Source organism: Puntigrus tetrazona, chromosome 6 (assembly GCF_018831695.1).
Source record: "Puntigrus tetrazona isolate hp1 chromosome 6, ASM1883169v1, whole genome shotgun sequence".
Lineage (NCBI taxonomy): Eukaryota > Metazoa > Chordata > Actinopteri > Cypriniformes > Cyprinidae > Puntigrus > Puntigrus tetrazona.
This window is the reverse complement of record NC_056704.1, coordinates 17,887,766-17,914,052: the sequence shown is the minus strand read 5'-3', so window position 1 is coordinate 17,914,052 and position 26,287 is coordinate 17,887,766. Positions and strand designations below refer to the sequence as shown.

Sequence of the window (26,287 nt, the reverse complement as noted above, 5' to 3'; positions counted from 1 at the left end):
GACACTCCCTATGACATTATCATTTAAATACAATCCCATGTGCATCTTAAATTAGTAGGCCATCGTTAGTATAAATTTGAATAACGTTCAAATGTCGAGAAGGAAGCAACATAGACCATGGCCTTTTGCTGTAGGCATGCAGGATAATAATGAGTGTTTCGTCAACTTCTGGCACATTTTGTGCAAGAGTTTTTTTTTTGATTTCTGTTTTGTTCTGTAGATCACATTCAAATTTGGGCACATAAAAAAATCTGTACATCCATCTATCTATCTATCATATATTTTTTATGACTATGCGTTTTATTGCATTTCCAATCGTGCAATTTCAGACCTCGCCGTTTCAATCAATCAATCAATCAAACGACCAATCAATAAAATGAAATTTCATTTCATTTTAACGACACACATAAAAACATACTACATCCATTTCAGCCTGCGTGTGTGCATATGTATTATGTATTTACACAGATAGGAAGGACGATAGGTAATATTCAAGATGGGACTAAAATGGGACTGACAAGATAAAAGCTTTTCTTTGAGAACAAGAGCAGAAAGGAGAGAAGGGAGGAGAATTAACCGATAAGACAGAGAGGAGATGGGACCCTGTCAAAACAAAGGAAGCTCCATGCAACATCTCGTCAATCCTGAGCAGGTGCTCGAATACACGTTTTCCTCCGAAGCCCCCGAAAATGCAATGTTGTCAGCTCTTCCTGCACATGTTGTACTACAAACTAAATGCATGCGAGATTTCGCTGAAAAATCCTCTCTGCTGACTTTTTTTCGCAAAGCTTTTGCATTTATACTTGAACATTAACCTGCACATCCTTTGCACCCAGGCACTTGTTTGGGCCGTGATGCTTTTGTGCAGAGCTGGTGCCGGTGTGTATGTGGGGGGAAGGGAGAGAGAAGCTATGGATACCATTTAATGGACAGCCCAGTGAAGGAGCCCCAGAGTGGGTGAGATAATCAGGCCGAGAGTGCATGTAGGAGAAGCACAGATAATTGAGCGTAGGAGAGGGAGAGAGAGAGAGAGAAATGGGAAGGAAAGGTGGGGGTGATTCAGTATAGGAGAATAGACTGGATGCGAGTGATCCTTTGCTATTGCCCATTTGTGGCGGAACATGACATCTCAGAGAGGGTACAGAGCTCAAGGCTAAAGATTAATCTTCACAAGAGGAAGAGTGCATTTTTGCCCCTGGTAGGAGATTTTAGACCATGAAAAATGCATGTTTTCGTTTGTGTTTAGTGTAGGTAGAAAAAAGCGACACAGTGCTGGCTCACAGAACTCGGAATACTTTGCTGAGGACAGTTCCGGTGTGTTTATGTGTGCTTAGATGCTAATTTATGCATGTGGAAAATGATGAAAGCAACATTTGTGGCAAAACAACACACACACACACACACACACATGCAGAAACAGAGTCCAAAAAATATTTATTTTTTTGCCACACCTGGCAATGAAAGGAAATTTATGCCCATAAATATTGCTTACCGGTCACGATACTGGAATTTGCATTATTTTCCTATTAACATACAGGCCTGCTTTTGCTCTTAATAAAGTTTTTTAGCAGTTTTTTTCTTTGCATATTTGTGACAAAGAGAAATCAAATTGTCAGCACCACGGCAAAAGAAATCATCTTTTACCCGTGTGGTGAACGCAGGCTCTTAGTCTGTATTGAATGTGATGCAATAAAATCTGTGTACCGTGAAATAATAGCAGGAAAAGTCTTTATATTGAGTTGTACTTGTGGGCTGCACACAAAAATAAACATAGAATGCATCTGACCAATGTAGTCCAATTTCTTCAACTAATAATTCCTATGAGCTCGTTTTTTGGATGAATAGTTCAAAAGGATGAGCTATTGGTTCGATGGATCCTTACTGAATCAAAGTGTCCAGATTTCCCATCTGACTGATGCAATTGCAAGCATTATTTTTATTACTTAGTAGCAAAATTATAGCTTTGTTACTGTTTTTGTCTAGTATAACAAGCATTATGTAACATTATATGTTTTTTCGTGGCAATTTAGTGGAAGGAAGCACAGACCAGCTCTCCATCTCTATATACAACACGCAAAACACAAAAATTGTGATTTTGTTGATCATATTTTTGTTTTGGTGATCTAATACGAGGAGTATTCTGCATATGTGTTGCCACATGGAGAACCCGAAAGAAAAAAAAACATACCGGCCAACTGGCGTACTGTACAAGTTTGTTTTCCTTTCCCTACAAAGCCAGTTTTTACTTGCAACTGGCATTTACTGAGTGTTAATTTGGAAATCCATGCAAAACTAAAGACTCAGGCACATCTCTAGTGAAGGATAAAATTAATGTGCAATAAGTACATTCATATTTATACATAATACCTGTACAAAACCCATCTGTGCAATATGCAAATTCAATTTTTTTTTTTTTACTTTTGTTTGACATTTCTATTTCTTCATATTCATGCTAGCTGTACATCTCTATCTGCCCTGTACACAGGCCTATTCATTTTCTGCTTCACTTATCTACATATAACCGTTCTTCATCACTTGCATTCGCATAATCTTGTTCGTACTACTCTGTAAATATTTTTTCTTCTGTAATCCAGCTGATTTATTTTGTAGAGCAAGCTTTGTTTCCAATTCAAATTTCTTGTGTGGGTGAACCTCGAAGAAAACTCTTTCAGATTCCAAAACACGCATATATACATTGAAAGTAAAATAATTAAGGCAGAGAGCCATCGATTTTACAAGATATCTTCCACGGAGTATTACTGCTACAAAATCTGATCAGGGAGTTCATCCATTGGTGCGCAAGCATTAAAAAGAAAGCGACACAGTGAAACACAGCAGAAAGCTTTTCTGTGATGTACAATTAAACCGATTCACTGTATGCCCCTGAATGCGAGATCAAAGCAAAGCACATCAGTATGCAGAGCAGGGCACAGTATTGATTTTTGAGCTATTCCGAGGGCTCATGTAAACACAGGATCATTTAGACTGGGGATGTCTTCCACAAAAGCACACATGAGACTCCAGTTGAACCGTATTGAACGCAAGCATTATTGCTCTAGCCATGCCTGTTTAGAATCTAGAGGTCAAGAAAGATTTATGACATGCCACGCGCTTATCATCCACAACCAGAAATGGTGGCGCGTTTTTTTTTATAACACGAAGCAAAATGAAGGTCAGGTAGCACCACATCACGTCTTTACAAGGGGTCTCTCCCTCCGTTGATCTCGCCCTTCCTGATGCAGCATAAATCTGATAAGCACACCTGAAAGAATCGCTAAACAGGATTATTCCCCGATAGGCCACTATGCCCCATGCGGTCCATTCTGAGAGAGTTCACCGAGTGCCTGGAGACCACAAGCCTGGAGGATTAAACAAATAAAAAAGACGGATATGTGGATAGTGGCTGAACGGTAGCCTGGTAAGCGAAACATTTCTGAACTCATTAATATTAAACGCTGGAGCGACAAAGTACATTTGAATACCAATATGATGCCAGATTCCACAACAAGCCTGAAGCATACTGTGCCCTTCATGTTGGACGTATCGTGTTCAAACATTTCATTTGTTTTTTAATTAGAACGCTTGGATGTATGTCTATATGCACACATATCACTGTTCAAAGGTCCGAGGTCAGTTTTTGTTTTTAAAGAAGTCGCATATGTAAAAATAAGGTATTATGTAGTAATATTACAAATAATAAAAAAATAAAACTAATTAAACAAATGTCATCAAATACAATTTTTATATGTTTCAAATGTAACTTTTAGTAGTTAATTAGGGACGCACAATGATATCGGAATCGGCTGATCAGGCCTAACCCTGGCGTAAAGTAATGTTTAATGCACCTAACCCTAAACATACTGGTTTAAGAACACAAGTTAAAAAAACTAATCCCGATCCTACATTAATAGATGACTGTACAAACTGACAAACCTGAGCAAACATTCTAGACTTTATTCTTAAAGAGTTATGTCAGAGTGACAATAATAATTACTCACTTATTTCGAAATAATTGACACATGGGAATAAATGATGTGATGCTGGACAATTAGTTTTAAAAGAAGGAGCTGCCTCAACATGTCGTCTCTTATAAGCACATCATCAATTCAACATTTTCAACCATTTACCAGTGTGATTAAAACATTCGAAGGGGACAGATTATTCAAAAGTGAAAATCATCTTCTACTCACACTCGTGTGCTGTGACTTGAGCAACTCATTCAATAACTCTTTTTGTACTCCGTCATACATGCAACACGGATGTTGGTGTTTTAATGGCTGTGAGTAAAGTAAATATTTATACATAATACCTGTTCAAAACCCATCTGTGCAATATTTGTAAGTTTTGCTTGCCATTTCTATTTCTTCATTTGATTTGAGCAACTTATTTAATAACTATTTTTGTATTCCATCATACATGCAACACGAATGTTGGTGTTTTAATGGATGAAAGTAAAACTCTCATATAAAGTGGTCTATTCAAACTCGGCACTCCATGAAACACTACGAGAGGAGAGATTCCACATGTGTGGGACCTCTTCACAAATAGCAAATTTCTGCAAGGCAGAGATAAAATGCGAGGATAAATGACTTGGGTTTTAGTGCTTGAGAGGCACTTTTTAAGTTAAGAAAAACTCTTAAGGAAGTTTAAGAGTATTAAAGTAAGTAAATAAATAATAAATTGTAGATTAATTTAAGCTCAAGAGCCCTAGATGCATAAATATAACACACTAACTTCTAAAAATGCATTTTCTTTTTAAAGGAATTAATACTTTTATTCAGCAAGGACACGTTACATTGACGGCAAAGACAGTGTTACAAAAGCTTTCTAATAAAGGCTGTGCTGCGTGTCCTTTCCATTCATTAAAAATTCCTAGAAACACAAAAATATTAGATTTTTACAAAAAATATCAGGCAGCACAAATCTGTTCTACATTGATAATACTTTTTTTTTTTTCCCTTGGGCACCAAATCAACATATTAAAATGATTTCTGAAAAATCATACAACACTGAAGACTGGAGTGATGGCTAATGAAAATTCAGTTCCCATCAGAAGAATAAACTGCATTTTAAATTTATAAAACTAGAAATACGTTATTTTGTAACTGCAATAATGTTTGACAATATTACAGTTGTTACTACATTTTTAAACAAATGAAAGCAGCCTTGGTTAGTATAAAAGACCTCTTTAAAAACATTAATATCATTTTATTGACCCCACGCTTTTCAATGGTAGTGTGTACCGTAAGCATTTTGATTTCATGTCATTAATTAATTACGTAATTTATTTATTATTAAACTATTTAATTTCTTTAGTTGTAAAAATAGGACAATATTTCTTTGTTGACATTCTGAAGACACCAGAACGCCAGTATCTCATGCTAAGAATCTTTGACATCCTGCCTAACAGTACAACCACATTTTAATGAAATAATACTAGAAATGAAATAACATTTCTAAAAAAAAACAACGACAACTAAATATAGATTAGAAAATAATCTTTTCTATTCCACGGCAGATCGTATCCGAGGTAAACAACCTAATTATAACCACATCTCCATTCTAAGCAAGCACATGTCCATGGGCAATAACTCTCTCTCAGGCTGATGCTCATTTTGGTCAAAAAGGCCCTGTGTTTGCAATAATAATCAGTATTCATGCACCATGCATGCTTGGCATATGTTCTCCCATATGCTTGGAATCCACCGCAAGGATTCAGTACACAGCGTTGTAACAGTTCACAAGAATAAAACTGACAACACTATTCCATCAAGTTTGCCAGATTAGTTCAAGCTGGAGATAAAAAGTGAAAGTTTCATTTGTGATGCTGAAAGAACAAAAAAGGCGAGTATCTTGATCTGCTGACAGCCGTAATTGCTTTGTTTTGTAGACACGAAAAATTAGGGATGTGAGTCTCAGAGGAAGAAGAAAAAGCAATGTCAAACTAATGACATCCAACTAATAACCTCGTTTGTTGATATGGTGAATGAGACACAGTTGGGCAGGATATCAGAGCTATAGTTATGCTCTTAAACATGATTAAGCTCTGTAACTAAGCTCATTTGGAGGTATGAAGAATGGGATCAAGAGAAGACAATTGAATGTGGACAAAGTGTCAAATTGAGATCCTCAAAAAGCTCTCTGTGAAAAGATTAGTTTTCAAATATTTCACTTTGGATATTTCCTTTGCATAATTTCTCTTCCAACCAGGAATAAGGTATGTGGTATGTGATTACATACGGCCAGTGCTGGGCTGTAAATGATTAGATTTAAGTGATCCGGACTACATAGTAAGAATAAAAAATATGCATTTTAAATAGAATATTTTTTAAATACTATTCCTAATCTGATTACAGTTACTTTTTAAGGATTACATGATTCAATTCTATTTACACAACGGCAGTAAATTACTCATAATTTATTGATTCTGCCTAATTATTTTGTCTTTTGAATTATTTTAAAAAAATCCTACTAAGTGTCCATTTATCTATGTAAATAAATTAAGGGACAAAAGCACCTCTCACTCAATTAGACCATGTATGAGAGGAATAATAATTATTACTTAACACAGCTGATATACAGCTGGGAAATGTTTTCACATTCAGTGATCTTCACTACTACAAAAATATAAAACATCTGAAAAGCTTTAAACATCTAAAGTCATTGCTGTAAGGCAGGGATTCCTGATTTTTCCTGACCTAAAATATGTACTCGGAGACCCCTGAGATAAGTACATTGTCTTCAACACGTTCACACCATCCCTTTAACAGTCACAAATATTTCTGTTTTTAGTGTTTAAAGGTTTTGCTTTGATTTTCAAATAATTAATTCATAATTTTACATTTTTATGATTTCATTAATCATAGATTTTCATGAACTCAAAACCCCCTGCAGTTCCTTCATTAACCCCATTTTGGGAAACCCTGGTGGAATGTCATGTTTAATGCATTTGTGACCTGTGCATGCTGGCAAAATGCTGGCTATTTTCATTTTCACAATCTCAATGAAAAGATTTTTGTGTGAATACTCAACAGCAGCAATTCTGTTTGTATGTGCATATTAATCAGGATTATATTTTCTTTTCTTTTTTTATCAATACGGTACACAATATTTTAATAATAGTGTTGTCAAATGATTAATCACATTCAAAACAAAAGTTTGTGTTTACATAATATATGTGTGCATACTGAGTGCATTTATTATGTATACATACACACACATGCATGTATATATTTAGAATTTACATTAATATATATATTTACATCATTTAATGTAACAAAATATGTTTCTTAAATATACACACGTATGTGGGTGTAATTATGTACACATAATAAATATACACAGTCCACACACATATATTATGTAAACCAAAAAAATATTTTGAACATGATTAATCACGATTAATCGCTTGACAGCACTAATTAGAAGTAATCAAAAAGTTCTCTGAATTAATTAAATGTTTAAATTTTTTAATAAATTACAGTTAAATTACGATTAAATTTAATTCAAAGTAAATATTAATAATAATAATTTGAATAATTTGTCACATAATTTGTAATAAGTAACGGACAAAATGTTTTTTTTCTGCCCAGCACTGTATATAGGCTACCTATAGGGTACAAAACCAGGAAATCTAATCATTTACGGTTGCACTTTCTCTAAAATACAACTTCAGTACAATCCACGTGACAAAACATCAAGGGAAACATAAATCATACCTTCAGTGTTGTGGCCTGAGCTCTCAATTTTTTTTTTTTTTTTTTTTTTTTTTTAATGAAACACACTCTATTTCACCGAATAAATCTTGTATGAATCCCAATAGCACAAATGCTTCATAAATCTCACTTTGTGTAGAAGCTGTCTGAACTATTTGTCAGAAGGACTACCGATAAGAGACAGGTTGGTTTTCAGTGGAATCAAAAGCATGTCTGTGTGTAGCTGCTATTTCAGCCAACATGCAGAGAAACACAAAAGTATTGGCAGCGTGTTTGGAGAAAAGCGTACACTGTGTGTGAACTAGGGATTGATTTTCACAGTCAATTATAGCCATTTTTAGCGCAGTTGTAAATGTGTAAAGAAAGCCAAAATGTTTCAAAATCGCACACACACACACACACACACACACACACACACAGAACTACGAGTAGGTATCGACAGGCATCTGTAAAGATTTTACATCCCCTCCTGCTTCCATTCCAGCAAATGAAATATCTCACACGTACAAAGTAAAGAATGGATTTAATAGCTATTGAGCAATGTTTTAATCTGATTCATATACAGGAGAGACTGGGGCTAATAGTCAGTCTTCACTACAAAAAAGCTATGAAATCTAAATTAATTTCCACCGTTATTGTTCAGGATAAATTAAGGCAGAGAACGCTGTCACAACAGAACACAGTTTTTTAAAGCTTAACTCAATCAATAAAACAATTATGAGAAACAAAACGGTCGATGAATATTGCAATTAAAAAAGTACAACATACACTACACCATAAGTCGCGTGACACCTGACATTTACAAGAAAATATCCAATTCAGTTCGCCGCGTGACAACTAGCCTCGGTCTCCCCTTATACATGCTCGTATACAGTTCTGTACATCATTGCGTTTGCATACCGTATGTATTGCTTCTTTCTGAATACACATAATCCAACCCTCCTGTGAAGAGATGTCAAAACATAATTAGCATTTATTAATTCATTTATATTCTTTGTCAAATAAGCAATGCACCTGTTGCGAGGAATTCAAACTATCCTCTCTCGGCCAAGTCGCTCAACTAGGACAGCACAAAATTAACTAGAAATACAATTTGGAACTTGGAACAAAACAAGAACAGTGGGACGTCGAGACAGTTTATCTCAGCGATTGATACTGCCGCTACTGCAGTGGACCATGAAATTGTCATTTGTTCTGCAAGCGTTGCATCAAATGAAAGTTAAGGGCTACACACTAGCAAAGGTCTAAACTCTGGCAGGGAGAGGACCCCATGGCTAATTATATCCATTCCATACAAATGGTATACCTACTAATACAGCGGCATATCTGTAAAATGGAGTATGAAAATGCATTAAGATCTGTAACACTGAATGATACTCGTTGTGGTTACTAATACATGCAATACAACACATCACACGCACTTTGCTAGTGTGTGCACTGTGTCCGTATATGTGCTAAAGAGAAAGCTTTAGGGGAAGTAATGCATCCCGTTTTAGGGATTACATTTTCACAATGGCATTTAAAAGGCACGTCTTAAAAGAATAGTTCAACCAAAAGAATATAAAGTCTGCTATCGTTCATTCACAATCATATTGGTGCAAATCCAAATTATTCTATTTTATGGAATACAAAGGAGACATTTTGAAAAATCTGTTGGTCATTCTGAACACAAAAAGGTTTTTGTTTCAGCAAGTTTTTGCGAACTGGACCAGCTGATTCATTTACTTTGGACTGTTCCACACACAAAGAAGACTGTACATAGTCGCAGGTCTATGATTAGCTGTTAACTGACAGATTCAATGTTTTTTGTGATGCCAATGTCCTTAAGAGCAATGACTGTTACATATGAAAACATACCATTTCATACAACTTAATTAACTATAAAAAACATGAGCATAACAATGACTAAAATACTTTTTTTGCATAAGTCTGAAAAAAAGATGTAAAATAAATAAATAAATGAATACATTTCTTGGTTTTGTAACCCTATTGCGGCATTTTCAAAAAACTCTGTAATCTGTTATTCCAGGTTTCAATAACATATTTCAATAACCTTAAGCCAGTATTTACTTTCATGTTTTGTTCCAATAAATGTTAAATGTGATATTAAAATATTACAATATTACAACATTTTAAAATGCTAAGCTGTTTTGCTTAAATTAATTAAAAACAAAACAGTAAAAAATTTAAATCAGCTGTTGTTAAAGCTACAAGCAAATTCCAGCATTATAATGCATCATCATGGATATTCATTTTGATATTTATGATAGAGAATAAATTTAACAGTGTTATTAAAATATTAAAATGTTTTAAAGATAACTAAAAGGGCATTAGAGGATGGCAAAGATAATCTACATTTAAAAAAGAAGAAATGAGCATGCAAAATTAAATATCCAAAACTGAATATATATATATATATATATATATATATATATATATATATATATATATATATATATATATATATGCAACAACGATTGATGCAATTCCATAAAATTGTTATTTTTGTTGTACAAAAATAAAAACAATATGTGTTTGAAACAACATGAAGGTGAGTAAATAATGATAGAATTGTAATCTTTGGGTGAACTATCCCTTTAATACATACAGGCCCACACTCTCACACACACACACACACACACACATACTCCACGCTCCCCCAGAAAGAGAATATCATGGTCTGTGATTTCAGTAAGGAGCACAACAGCAAAAACACAGCGACGCCATAGATAGTGAGAGACGTTCAGAGACGGCGGAGTCAGTTGCTGCTCAGGAGGAGAGAAAATGGCAGACAACAAATAAAAGAGAGAAGTCGAGGAGGCGTATTATCAATATCCCGCCCTTCATGCAGCCCGCACTAAAGCAGAGAATGAGGAAGCCAGAGAGAAGCAGTCAGCGTTTAGGAAAGCCACTCGCCCCAGCGCTACACATGACAGTGCCCACCATAACGCCACAGTGCTCGCTCAGAGGGGTGTCAGTGCTGTACTGTGCAATGCCACAAGTTAAAGAAATAAAACACAAAGAAACACAAAGAAATCAAGTGAAAAAATTAGGGCTGTCAATTTACATAGCGCAGTTAAAGAAACAAAACCAATGCCCTAAAGTGAATCTAATTTGCTAACATCTTTAAATGATTCAATTGATTCATTTAAGAAGTGGACTGAATCAGTCTAGATGGTTCTTGAGACTACAACTCAATGAAGTGAAAAGCATCTTTTTGAAAACTCTAAATGCAAACCATTCACTGAGTTGATAGAAAGAGCATTTAGAATGAACCAAAAATGAGACTCCCAAAAGCCTCCTGGTTTTCATCCAAAATATATTAAATTGTGTTCCGAAAATGAACAAAGCTTTGACGGGTTTGGAATGACATGGGGGTAAGCGATTAATGACAAAATGTTAATTTTGGGGTGAAGTAACCCTTTAATGCTAACAAATAAAATACACCGGAAATATGGTTGACACTTTACAATAAGGTTCATGAGTTAACATTAGTTTAAAACATAAGTTAACATGAACTAAGAATAAAAGATATTTCAATAGCGTTTATTTTTCTTAGTTAATGCTAATTTCAGCTTTTTCTAATGCAATATTTAAATCACAAGACGTGTTATCATTGTCAATGCACTGTGAGCTAACATGAACTAACAATGAATGATTGTATTTTTATGAACTAATGTTAATAAATACTGGTGAATAAGTACTGGAATAAATGTATTATTCACTGTTCATGATAGTTAATACATTAAATAACGTTAACAAATGACACCTTATTGTAAAGTGTTACCTAAATAGGTTTAGTTTTTATCAAAATACAAAATGATTTGTTTTAATGAATGGCAAATGAAAAAAACGCAACAAAAAAGTATGTAAATAAATAAATGACCGTATTTTGTACCTTAAGAGCAAATTTATATGTAGTTTCTAAATGACATTTTCTTAGGGGCAGAGTCATGACTATTTTCTCAGCAAACACTGAATTAACTGAGGTATAATGTAATTTATTTAGTTTCAAAATAACTGATTGACAGCCCTAGAAAAAAAGAATAAATAAAGTGACGACACACAAAGCTTGAACGCCAGCAGGCATCCTGGCCAATCGAGAGAAGGAGAAATTGCAATGAAGAAGAGGTCATTTTTGGTTAGTGCAGCATTTTGGATCCCTTACTGAGCTGCGTACAGCATGTGACATACTGACCTGGACTTGAGACAGCACTAGTTGTTGTGGGCTCAATAATTGCTACAGGAAAAGAAGGGGAGAGGGAAAAGAGGACATTTATATATTATTAACATAATGAAGACCCAAAAGAAGGGAAAAGAGAACAAAAACATGTAAAGACTTGAAATAAGAGTGTGAAATTTTTGCCTCCGTGGTCAACGGGCAATGAAAGGGCTCTTTACACCACAAAATAAAACAAATCCCCGCTGAGCTTGATCATCTTGATCAAAATGTAAATGTTCAGTCGGGTTTTGTTTGGTTTTTATGTTCAGAGGTTTTTCAGAGTCGGTTTCAAATCATATTATGATCGCTGATCTTTGATACTCCAAATTAGAAGCTTCTAAGCATCACTCAATTCAACGAACCGGAATGAAGCTCAGCTCAATTAACACATGAAATTAAATTTGCACCTAGCAGACAGTCATTTAATCATGACGATGTAATATAGTTTTCATATTATTAATAGATATCATACTCTCTCAATTGCCCCAGCTCCCTTTTTGGGAAATGTTAAAAGCTGGACTTTAATGTCAATCCATTTTTAATCTCATATAGGCTCAATATTTTCCAGCGAGTTACTTAACTGATGGTAATTAAAACTTAACTGGGGGGATACGTCTAGATCTGGGGGAGATAAACTGAAACATGAAAGTCTTCGTTTTTTCCATTTGCTGACACATAAACATAAAAGAGTAAAAAATAAAAAAATGTCAAAATGAATCCAAAAGCCAAAGCAAAAGTGTTTGGACACATAAAAAGGTCAGGCTGCCACTGCATTAGATACAAAATATTAAACCAAGTGGCATCTGCAAACAATAGTGGCTTTTTCCTAGCCATTACTGGTAACTATCTGGTCTCAAGGTCATTTTTAGTATAGATGTACGTATGTAAGCATACATAATACATAAACCTGAAATAATAATAAATTCTATGGTTAAAATATGCCTTTTACTCCACTTTCCCTCAAGAATGCACAACATGCAGCTTTGAAATTCATATGTTTTCTACTGAACCAAGAGGTCAGTAAATCTGTTTAAATGCTCTACTGGCCAAACATCTTTCCGTTGGGTGAACTTGTAGATCAGAGTTCAGAGTTCACCAAACTTGAACTTTGGCACACACGGAAAGGTGAAACTCTTCCAGTCTCCCACGTGCACATGGACGTGAATAAAACAAACTCTGGTTTGACGGGACATCTCACTCGAACATACAAATTTCTGTCAATGCTTTACTCACACTCCTGTTGTTGTAAGACTTTCTTTCTTCTTCACAAAAGAAGAATGTTGTTAACCAAACAGTTTGGACCAATTTAAATTGTTTAGAGAAAGGAAGCACAAATCACATTTCTCAAAATGCATCTCCTTTTATTCTGCAAAGAAAGTCATACGGGTTTGTAATAACATAAGGGCGAATAAATGACAGGATTTTCATTTTTTGGAACACCAAATATGATAGTTATCTTTCTCTTTTTTCATGCATATAATGAAAGTCACCGGGGTCCAATGTTATTTTGACAGTGTTCTTCAAAATCTATTCTTTTGTGTTGTACAAAAGAAAGAAATGCATAAAAGGTTTGGAACAATGAATAAATGATGACAAAAGTTGTATTTTTATAAGAAATATCCCTTTATGACCAGGAAATGTCCTACTGTGTCTTAATTTATTATCCATAATTTAAAACTAATTCTTTTCACTATTTTCTTTTTAATCTAAATGTAGATGACCTCCTGCCCAGCTTCATCAAATTTCATCAGCCTGTATCAATGAAATCCCATGAAAAACATATTGCTTTGAAAACATATAGGTGGTTATGTGACAGACGCTGGTTATTTTTGTTAAGGGAAAAAAAAAGGACTCAGGCTAAAATCAAACCATCTGGACATTTGTCAAAAGCATTATCCTTCCCTTTCAAAATCCGTTGTGACAGTAGAGATGAACTGAACATGAAAAAATAAGTCAGGATCTGTGTTTTCTCTTTTATTGTTCAAATCAACATTACAGTGACTCCGTACAGTAAGAGTGACTTTGTGATTAAGGGGTGTAATGACCTCAACAGAGGCTTCTCTCTGGTAAGCCCTTTCCTAAATTGAGAGCCCTGGAGTTGAAATCACAGCGCCTAGAGACAGTTCACATCATTACTGTTCGCAGGTTCACGGGCAGGGCTGAGACAGTGTGTGTGTGTGTGAAGCCAAAACGCAGACAATGTGTGTTGCAGCTTTCAGCTGCCGCTCATGCTAAGCGCACAGGCATGCAACCTGGAGCAATCATCACCACTGACAGCGCTGCATACTTTGGGAATAAACTGACATTTCTCTGTAAGTCAGAGACGGAGTATAAAAGCATATTTAGCAAAGGAGGCAATAGTTACATTTTCGTTGAAAGATTTCCTAAAGATTAAAAAAAAAAAGGAGTATTAACAATAATTTGAGCACGGGTTTATCTACTTTGTACATTGCATATACATATGGAAGGAAAATTCAGTAACTAAATGTTTTCCCATTTATGAATGTTATTTCTAACGCATCTCAAATTGCAATTTATTCTGTATTGGTAAATGCATTTTAAATATTTTTGCTATTTAGTCTAGAATTTTGGGCCCCGCTTTATATTAGGTGGCCTAACATATACTTACATTTAAAATGTATCATTTGGTACAATGCAGTAATTGTGTACATACACAATGTTTTTACATTGTACTTATATTTTAAAAAATACCTATATGTAATTACATCTGTAATTAATTTTTGTGATTACATTTATAATTACACTGTTGACCCATAAAATGTTTGGCTAAGGTTAATTTCATAGCTAGTACTTTACTACATACAATAAGAATTATTTCATGCATAATTTAATCATTAAATTAAATGCAACTCAAGCACTCTCTTTACTGACACTGTTGTCTCCTTGGTACAGTAAACAAGCACATTCAATTTAATTTTGTGAAAATTCTTGCAAATCAATTTAACACATATTTAAATGGTTTATGATTATTTATAGTATTGTTAGAATATCATAGTTCTGTTGAATATTTCATTTGTCATGGTTCAATTAAACTAACACATTAAAAGGTGTCAAAAATAAGTTTCAGAGATGGTTTAATTATGACATTCATACAAGCATAAGAAAGCTCTGCAAAAATCAGCTAGTTTTGATAGAATCAACTGGTTCAAAAAAAGATACAAGCTACAACTGAAGAAAGACTAATATGTTAAACAAACAAATAAAATCCAGAAATTAATTGCTTAGGGTGGATACAAATCCTTGGCTTCCTTAAATATTTCAAATGTTTAAATATTTATGTTTCTCATTAATTTGGCCTACATTTAAATTTTAGTTGAGAATCTACATTCTGCTGAAACAACGGTTCTTCTAAAAACAAAGATCATGTTACTCATCACAGTAATAGTTTTTGATGATCTTCAGGCAGCTCTAAGAACGTTTCTTCTCCCTCGGTTTCTATCAGATGAACACCGCAATGTGTTTTGTGAAATTTCTTTCCATGTGGTGCTCTCAGTCTTTATATTACAGTATTGCATGACGTGTAATATTCAGGTACTGTATAGAGCAATGGAGCCTGCATTGCATCCACATAAAAGCAGATTGATGTGTACACTGGATGACCTCTGTTCTCACTTGCAGGGAAAAAAAACCCATCATCATAGTGGGAGGAATTGCATTTCATTCTGTAATAACATCTCATTTTTCCCTTTTCTCTTTCTAAAGAAATGAACATCCAGCTTCTGTACAATTCACAGAAATGTAAATTGCCAAGATACGAGTGGAGTGCTATCTGATGTGCATTGTTAGACCACTCCGAGACTGTGAGAATGAGAATTAAAAACAAGACTACGAGCTGTGCTTGAATTCCTTTATTTTACGCCAACCCCTTAACGTTGGATTTTAAAACTTGAAGGTCAAAATGAATTATTTGAAGGGGCTAATTTTCTCTAATCTTCAGAAGCACAATGCACAGTACTGATGAAGAAAAACTTTGGCTGCATCCTTGAACGGCTAAACCTTATATCTTTCATGCATGGTCAGACGCATCGCAAGGATTGCCTATTTCTCCAGGCGGTTTTAACCGCCGTCTCTGTTAATGATTGGACAGGAGGTGTTTTATAGCCAAAACAGACTCTCTGCATCACAAACACTTTATTCTTCAAGGACCTGCTCACCACACATTCAGAGTACAAACGGCGAGGCGGCACCCTTTAAGACGTCAAAATGATGACTGTTGTAATACAAGATAAAAGTCAATGAGAAAGATAAATGTCAGTCCATCTGTTTGGCTGTCCTTTTCAGCGCTGGACTGAATTTGATTAGAGCTTCAAAACCACCGCAAATGAAGACAACAAAATGCAACCTCAACAAGAAAATGCAGTATAATTTCAATCTCTCACACAAGTATGCGCATTAAAAGTACAGCAACGAAATCAGCCTCAGACGGCACGTTCTCAGACCTTTTTGTTCACCGACTGTCTGATGCATAAGCAAAAGCTGGAGAGCACTTTCTCAGTCTGGCAAGCTCTAATCTGATTGGCTAGTTTCATGCGGCTTTTGGGACTAGGGGCACAAAGTCGAGTTTACACGGCTGATACAATAAGAGCTTTTCCATAAGATCAAATCACCGGATTTGCAGAAGTTTGCAAAGTCACTGGTATCAAATTTGAAAGATATTTCAGAGTTTTGTTTGAGGCACTTAGAAGCCAGTAAATTTGATATCCATGAATATAACTTTATATAGGAATGTCTGTGAAGTAATCATTGCTTATTATATCTGGCCAGGCCGAATGAATTATGTTCATCCATTTTTAGCTTTTTTGTTTAATTAAAAAAACAAATTACTAAATTATACTATTAAACGAAGACTGACACAAACAATGGTGACAACTGCAATGAAGACTATGCAAAACTATTTTATTTTATCTGGAAGTTTGATTGAATTGTGTTTGAAAGAATATATAAGTGCATATACCAGCCAATCGCATTCATAATCCTTAACACAGCACTTAAACGTATCAGCATAAATTGTGCACAGTCTGTATTTGGCACTTCTTTACAGTACAAGTAGAGGTGCTTGAGGGGGGGTGGCAACCTGATATATGATTGATGGGGAAGTAAGAATAGGATCAGGAGGGTTGGCTGAACGGCAAGATGAATGCATGAGTTTCCCAGCCTGGAGAAAAATGATATTCATGAGAATAAATTGACATCATATCTTCTGTTCTAGTTCACCTTCCATTTCATCCCTTCTTTTATGCCTCCACCCTGTGACTCAGACAGGGTCACAGTATGGTAACCACGACAACAACATCCGGCACAACTCAGTAAGAGCAGTAAAGAAAAACCAGGACAAGAAGAAACGGCGAGATATGAAAAGATGACACTGAGGTTATGATTGATAGGCATGGCAAATGAACAAGGCTTCCATTAGCTAGTGCCTGCAGAAGATGTGGAGGTTTTATCAAGGGAGGCTGAAAGCTTCTTCGGGCTATGAGTGTTTCTAGTCTGTTTTAGTCATACTCCAATGACAGGTTGGAGGAGATTATTCGGCAAAGCCTACACTGTGCTATAAGCAAAATTGAGGGAGGAAAGATAGCTTGGATTACAGAGCAGACGAAATCTGCCAATTAAGGACAACAAAATCTTTGCTCCTCAGCGTTGCGCCTTACAGTCAGGACAGCAAAATGTAGAAGAAAGAGTTGCAGAAAATCTCAGACAGGAAAACACGCCAGATACGGAAAACGGCAGGTTTGCAATGTACCTTGCTACAACGCGTGAGACGCATTTACCTTCTCACACATACAAACTTGCTTATGCTATGCAAGACATAAAAAGAGAACGCTAGGGTGTTAACACTTTTACATTTCACTGTTTCTATAAAAATATGCTGCAATTAGCAATATGCATTATGTGAAAATACTCACATGCACCCTGTTTAGGGTGCAATGATCTGAAAACAAAGCAAAGCAAGTTCAAAGTTATGCATCAGTTATCTATCTAGATTAACCCTCACAAATGAAAATTAAAGGACATGATGGCCCCCTTTACACTCGGAGCTTACATCAGAGGTTGCGGTAACCAAAAAATTTTCATCGTTCACCGAATTTGTAAAACACGGATAATTCAAAACGCTCGCAGATTAAAATAAGCCATTTGGTCTATTGCGTTTGGCTGCTTTAGAAACATTCCCACAGTAAAGGATGCTAATAGGGATTAGAAGTGAAGAAAAGGGTGGAAAATAAAGTTTTAAAGCGCCCACGCGAAAACCGACCGGGAGAGAGACGAGAGTGAGGATTTGAGGAGAGAAATGAGAGATTTCAAGTGTAGTGCAGTGGAACAATTCATGGGATATTGTTCATTAAATTGGGTGACCAGATCCTAAAAGCACAGTGTAAAACAGAATAAAAAAGACAGCAGACCACAACACAGGTGCCTGGCAAGGCAAAAAGAGCTTTCGCCACAGAAGTTTTTGAAATAAGAACTATTAAAAACAACCTCAAACAACCGACCCCATTTGATTGTGGTTTCAGTGATCCGATCACAATGTGCCCTATAGTTAAATGTTATCCGATTGTGATCCGATCACCGAAAATGCACTTTAATGCCAGGTGCAAAAAGGGCCAAAAGTCCAATCAAATGTGATGACAGTGAGTAATGGAGAAAGAGCCACGTAAATGTCAAGTCACTCTAATTTGTACCACATATGCAATGCATCACCCATTTTGCTCAACACAACATTAAAAGGACTTCAAAAAAAACATTTGCTAAATTCATCACCTTTGCCCAATGCCTGCAGATTTTCGTCTTCAAAAAGAGCCTGTTCAATGAACTGGTGTTCACAGACAATGGTCAGGAAGGTTTTAGAAATTAAACAAAGCAGACACACTGACTGCCAGACATTTGTTACCTCACAAAACCTTTTGTCACATTTGGGAATGTGTGCTCGCTAAAGAAAAGAAATATGAAATACAGTACAACTACGATATTGTTAAATTTGTGGTTGTTTTTCAATTTATACAATCAATTGTATGCACTAAAAATCTGCATTCTGTGAGATTACTTTCATTATGGTTTATAACTAGTAGTGATAAACCCATTCTTGAGAGTTAAAGGATTAGTTCACTTTCAAATTAAAATTTCCTCATCATTTACTCAGCCCCAAGTCATCCAAGATTTTTATGTATTTCTTTTTTCAGTCGAAAAGGTTTTTGAGGAAAACATTCCAGGATTGGGTGCACTTCAATAAACTCCAAAAGGCTGAAGGTCAAAATTACAGTTTCAGCGCAGCTTCAAAAGGTTATAAACGATAAGGGTCTTATTTGGCGAAACAATTGGTCATAAAAAAAAAAAAAAAACATTTATATGCTTTATAAACATATGCATTATGCTTTATGAAGAACACTCAATCCTGGAATGTTTTAATAAATAAACGTCATTTTTTTTCGAACTGAAGAAAGAAATACGTAAACATTTTGGATGATATGGGGGTGATAAATTATCAGGAAGTTTCATTTGAAAGTGAACTAATCGTTTAATATGTTTTACACTAATGAATTCCCATTGACATGTTCAGGAAAACAAAGACTGACTGAGTGTGTTGCTTTGACATGCATTTTTTATCTGAATCTCTCTTTGACTATTGCAACCAAGGCCATTAGCTATATTGAGGTCATTTGGCAATTGGTAAGGCTTAAATAATGCACTTTTAAACATGTGGTTCGATCTCTGAGTGTATCTGACTGTAACGTCATTAGCAGAGTGCATGCCAACGCCAACGTTTCATCAAAGTGCACTTTTTCTTAATGAAAATTTAATCTCTTAAGCATAATGTCAGTTAACATTCTAATTCTGCTGTTAAGAATTACATTTAAACATGTACTTTATGTGAAGCATAAAACAATTAGGAATAAAATATTCAAACCAGTGAGGACCTAATGGTCTTGTGTGCCAGATCTCTTTTATTGGTAATACTGGGTCAGTGTAGATAACAACAAAACGCCTGTTTTGAGGGTTCATTTTGGGAACAGTATACCAAAAATTGGAAAATTCCGTCAATATTTACCCATCCTCATATTGTTCCAATAATTTTTCATCAGTGGAAAACAAAAGGAGATATTCTGAAGCATGTTTAGGTGTTTTGTGCATACAAAACAACTTTGGATCCAACACTAGAGTTGAACACTTTCTACTTTTTTGTGTTCCACAGAATAAAGAAATACATACAGATTTGAAACAACATGAGGTGAGTAAATGATGACCCAATTTTTGGCTTTCGGTGAACCTGGGTGAAAAAAATGTCAAATTCCTCTTTTTTCCAAAAACACTGCATCTTGACATTCAAGTAATGGCCTTTACCCCCGTTTACATCCACCTTGTCACAGAAGACCTTTAATGGAAGCTTGTGCCATTAAAGAGCATTTCACTATGCTAAATACCCTTTGCAGATGCCAAAAGTACTCAATCACTTTGATGTTGGCAGACATACAGTACAATAAATGACCCAGGTGGGTTCCATAGGGGGAAAGTACTTAATTTTGCATCTGGGGATACAGTGTGTCTGAGATGAAGAGTCAACAAAACAAATGTGTGGGAATAATCTAAGAAACACTTTCAATCAATACAAGGTATAAAATATGAGGGCGGAATTCATACGCCAGGCTAAAAATAGAGTGAAATGATAGGTTTCTCCAAGCTGAGGGAAAAATCAAACACTGCACTTTGATTAGTACTCCACACCTTGTCTCTGAGGTTGAGGTCCTCCATTAAATATTAATGTGTCCCTGAATCCACCTTTGCTTCATCAATACTTATTGACCAATATTATAACAGCAATTTAGTCCCAGGCAACGATGACCAGCTCTTGCATTTGCAATCTCTACAGATGTGGAGATGTGTGTGTTGTGGAGGAATTGCTTGCCATTTCTCATTAGGAGCACAGTAGGGTAGGTTTCCTTTTCATTAGCGATGAGGAAAATAAGAGGTACGCAGGAACTCTGGTGGGAGGAGAAGATGCAGCTTTCTGGTCTATTCTGGGTTTTTCGCATCACAGACTGACGGTCTTCAGTAGAACGTGAAAGATACTGGAATTTTTCATCTCAGCTGGGCCTTTGATATGCTTCATTTAAAAGCAGGGGACTCAACTTTTCCATCTGCCACTTTTAAGACTATCACTATTTTTTTTTGCTGTTGATGTTGTTTTTTTTTTCATTTGTTTATCTTGTTAGCCCACTTGCTTTTATTATTGACTTAGCGGCCAGTGAATCAGAAAAACGAAACACTTCAAACAGACTCCTCAAAGAAATTGCATCTCATTTTAAGAGCTCTTTGAAAATGCTTCACAGAAAACTTCAGCCTCCAAAACAATGACCTATTTGAGTAGCATCTTCTCTCATTTCCTCTGCAACATATGCATTGAAGATGGAGGAAAACACTGCGTTTTCTCCGAGGAGCTCTGAGACGACTGTAACAGCATGTGAGCGAAGCAAAGCAACTAGCAGCACAACACGAGTTAGCCAGGGGAGAGTAATGCTTGTTACTTACGAATCAGAGGCACACTGGCGTTGGCTGTTCCCAACCTGTTGACGGCCACACAGGTGTAGTTGCCATAGCGATCCTGTGTCATGTTCTTCACTGTGAGAACTGATCTGGAGCTGAGGTTCTTGATGTCTATTCCTTGGCCCATGTTAATCCTGAAAATAGGACCATGAGTTGACATGACACGTCAAGCGTTGACACCTGCTGCAGTGTGGCATGCTATAAATCCATCCATCAAAACGTATTTTTAGCAGCACTTCTCATTTATACATGCAGTGATGCTACATGAAATACTACTTCTTTCAAAAATGTATTTGGTCACACTATTTACGTAAACTGGAAAAAAATTAATGAAAGGTGCGAAACGCACAATATTTTAAGTGCCAGAATATTTTTTTTACCACTTTCATTCAGCAAGGGCAGTACGCGTTACCTTTTTTTTTTAATATTATGGCAAAAACTTTTACATTATTACAAAAGAATTCTGAAATAATTGAAAAAAAAATAATATCAGACTTGCACAAAATTTTCAACATTGATAGTAAAAATAAATGTTTCTTAAGCACCAATTAAACATATTTGTATGATTTTTGAAGGATCATGTGACACCAGGGTAATGTTTGCTTTGCATTTACAGAAACAATTTTAATTAACATTTCTATTGTTTTTATTGTATTATTGATAAAAAAGTATATTTTTATATATAAAATGATGAATAGAACAAATTTCAGTTTTTGAAATATTTATGCAAAGATATAAACCATTTGCCTATTCCTATTCGTTTAATTTGATATTTTCTACTTTTCCTATATTTTTTGGTTTTGTGTGTGTACATATAAATATACTACTACTATTTGACTGAACTCCTATTATTCTGGATATCAGTTTTTTTTTTAAAGGTACATGCCTACTTTATTATAGAATCAATAAAACCTGCCTGCATTAAGTATTATTATTATTCCAAAATGAATAATTTCTCCCGGTCCGGCACCCCAAACAAAGACAACAAAGTCTGAACATAAGTGATAAACATGAATAAATCCCACAAAGTAAAGGAATTATCACCAAATAAATGTGAAAACTATTTAAAGATATGTGTGAATATTATAACATTAATATTGTTCCTCTGAGGTGCCACACAGTTATGGAGGATGATAACGCATTGATTTCTCTCTTCACCTAAGAATGGTATATAATAATGTTTTGGACACATATTAATGTTTCTTACACCAAAAGGTGGCAGGTAGATATATGTTATGAAGGAAAATGTAAAAAATTACAACTGTCCCTGGTCCTGAGGGAATAGCCAAAGGGAAAATCAGAAGCAGGAAAAATTTGCACATGGCTTGTAGCTTTGTCAAGGTCTAAAGTTCAGCTGCAGTTGCTCGAGAGTCCTGACTTTGGGTCATTTGCGTTACTCTCACAGGTAAAGCAATGCGCTGACCTTTTGTCCCCTAACTCTCAAGTAGCTTGTCTCCTGCTGACACTTGCTTAAATAAGAACAAAAACTTTTCTTAAAACAAAAGACCACTGCTACCACTGTATCTGAGTGTTATAGTCCATTATACACAAGGATATTTAAATAATCTATTCAGAATCGCCTTGCTTATGCATTATAACATTCTGTTCAGGCTGTTATTAGCAAGCAACTAAAAAACAGAACAATGTTTCAGCGAGGTGCAATTTAACAAGCGCTTTCCATTGCAAAATTATCTAATTTGGGGACCCAACTATCTTTAGATTTACAAAAATGTACATATATTACTTTATGAAATACAAGGTTATAATTTTTCACGATTCTGCATTATTCCCATCTGTTTCCTCAGTATTACTCTGTTTTGTCTTTCACTGTTGTTTCCTGCTGTTAGTTCAGCATTGAGTTGGTACATTCAGACAAACACAGTAAAACAGACAGTTTAGCAACAATGCTCAATGTAAAGCCTTAGATTAAGCAGAGTACAGACCCAATGCCAATAAGCCTCCTTTGCAATTTGAATAAATTGAGTGAAGCCTATAATTACAATTAGCACAGTGTGAACTGCTGATTCAGATCGTACTCAGCAAGAGTGGGTAAATGACGGGTAATGGGGTAATTTGGTATTTAAATTCAAGAACCACCACTTGAGTCAACGCTGATTGGTGCGAAGACTTGGAATGCTCTTTACTAGTGATGAGGTTATACAAACATACAATTAAAATGCAGGGTTAAAATGGTAAGACAGATCCTCCTAACATACACAGGTTTGTATGTATTTCAACTTTGATAAAACTGTATAAAATTGGTGCACTTAGAAGCAGATTTTAGTATACCTCTAATTTATTTTCTTATTTTATCACATTTCATAACATTTCATTAATATGGCTGTTTTTATACATAATCAAACGTCATTGTTGGGTTTTTTTTTTTGGGTGATTTATTCTAGAGCTAGAAATATGTCAGTGAGTAAGGTCAGGTTTAAGTGTGCTCTCTATTTTTAGTTTTTATAAAACTTTAACAAATACTTCATGGTGTTTTTTTTTCAATAACATTCTGAAATCTCCAACTGACATAGTTTTGGAAATGTAGAAACCTAAAAATAAAATATATGCATCTACAAAAAAAATCTGGTGCACAGCCATAAATGAATGTTTGCAGAAAACAGAAAAAAACACCAACATCCCCAGAACGGAGTCGAAACGTTGTCAAAAAATTTAAACAACTAGCTGTGAGCCAGTGTTTTTTATTGTGTTGACAGTGATGAATATTTGCATATTGGCATCCTTTCTTGCATTCATTTGCATATTGAATTGTGATTGGTCTTATCTCTCTTACATCTACTTAGCCATCTGTAGCCAACTTTACACTGCAAAGAGTGAAAGCCACATTATGTGCTGATACTTGTACACAGCTGACAGAAAACTAAAAGTGTACCGAGTGCCGTGACAATGGCAGAGTTAAAGATGGATCTGATTTGACATTTCATTTCCACACAACCGAAGCAGCCTTAAAACTATTCCTTGTCTTGCAAACGCTAGTCTTTCCTTCTGGAAAGTCACCCTCCCAAAAAACAATGTGTTTAAACCAGTGCTTGAAATAATACATAATGCTGACTGGATCAATTAGTACATGTTTTTTGTGTTACTCATATAACCCAATTGGTATCTTTTTAGAAAGTATTTCTGCCAGAAGTGTATGACTTTAATTAAAAGTTAAAAACGACGGTTAAGTTGCAAAAGTGATTTTCATGAGCTTATGCTGTGCCAAGAGTCACTATCTTTCGAAATTAAGACTCTTTAATAAGACACTTTGTAATATTTGATAAGCCGCAGATCCATAGCTATTAAACTAATACTACTAAAGACTGTAATACAGCTTTAGATCAACGTTCAGCGATTAAACCTTAGGCGAAATTCTCAAAAACTGCTGTACAGTTTGATTGTACTGTAATTATTCAGTGGATTCAACAAAGGCAGTGACTGGAAATGAATACTGATCAAAAATAGCATTTCTCTTTTTTTTTTTACCTAAGCACACTTGCCACAAAAAGTGACCTTGACCGACATTAACCTTCTCTGCGGTTCTGAATCACAAATAAACTCACTTAACATGCATAATGTATGATAAATGATCACTGTACAGCTAAGCTAATGAAATGAAGGCTTTTAGCATTCGTCACTCTTGGATTTACCTTTTCTCTCCCTTGTACCACTCAAAGACCGGAGAGGGGACAGCTGCTGCCTCACATCTCAGCAGGGCAATCTGACCGGGTCGGACCCCGTGACTTCTCATCTCATGGATTGCTGGAGGAACTACGGAAAGAAAATAAAAACCAACGTGATTTAGTGAAAGAGCAAACTCAAATAAACGAACCCTCCAGGCCAGCCAGAGAGGGAAAATCCTTCTGAAAGCTAACGTTTTCATTTACAGTCGTGTGAATGAGGCAGAAATGAATTAGCAACTAGATTCAGAGTGGTCAACACGTGTAAATCTTATGGGTGCAATGCTGAGAAATACCATTCGTCCCAAGGGTTGGAGAAATGAAATGAACTGCTCAGTGATAAATTGTTTAATGGCTGTTCAAAGGCTGGGGAGCTGAGGAAGGTTCTCTGAATATGTGCATGTAAAATGAGGGCCCTTTCATGTTCACAAATGCAGTGTAAATCTCTCTAGCGGTGTCAGTGAGAGAGCTTTAACTACAGGCTGAATTTTTATTTTCAAGCTCGTCAAGAAGCAACAATCCTCTCTCAATGGGAAAAAAGAAATGTTTATCATACATAAATCTTCATTGTATATTATTTCTTACAGCAGGAGTAAACAGAGTAAGCTACTAGAATGGCGTGCTTTCAAATACAAAATGACATATAGAAAAAAGCTATGAAAGAAATAACACAGTACTTAATATACACACAAATAAAGCAGGCGTGTTCAGCATACTAAGTTGAATACGATATAAAAAAAAATAAAAAAAATCTGAAAATAACTCCCTTCAAGCAGGTGATCCACTTATGTCTTTCTAGCTAGCGTTAAATTACTTGCTATGTCTGAATTTGAGTGGGGGACATTTATATTCCAGGCAACTCGTTCTTTGAAAATCACCTGCAAGTTATTGAGGTCTGTGTTCAGACTATTTTTTCCTGATTGAATTTTTGACATTCTCTTCTATAGCCCCAGTGTTGAAGGTATGAAGTTCTCCAGGCCTTCAATGTAATATGTTATCTGAGGACTGAAAAGAAATCTCCACCATTGTGGTGAGAACAGTAACAAGGATTTTTAAGAATGATGGGCTCCATAGTTATGTCAAGTAGACATGTTCCAGCATCAACAAATGTGAAG

The 26,287-nt window shown here is 35.4% G+C and overlaps 1 protein-coding gene across 3 annotated transcripts in view; it reads right to left on the bottom strand.

Moving 5' to 3' along the window:
• negr1 (neuronal growth regulator 1) overlaps positions 1 to 26,287 on the bottom strand; it is a 94,761-nt gene that overhangs the window by 20,751 nt on the left and 47,723 nt on the right. The window contains exons 5-8 of one of the 3 annotated variants that reach the window (XM_043241915.1): positions 25,143 to 25,263; positions 21,481 to 21,629; positions 11,914 to 11,955; positions 8,616 to 8,657 (exon numbers count right to left, since the gene is read on the bottom strand). In XM_043241915.1, coding sequence (XP_043097850.1) covers positions 8,616 to 8,657; positions 11,914 to 11,955; positions 21,481 to 21,629; positions 25,143 to 25,263 — 354 coding nt within the window. The remainder of the gene's footprint in view (positions 1 to 8,615; positions 8,658 to 11,913; positions 11,956 to 21,480; positions 21,630 to 25,142; positions 25,264 to 26,287) is intronic. The other 2 variants (XM_043241918.1, XM_043241919.1) reach the window with 2 other exon arrangements.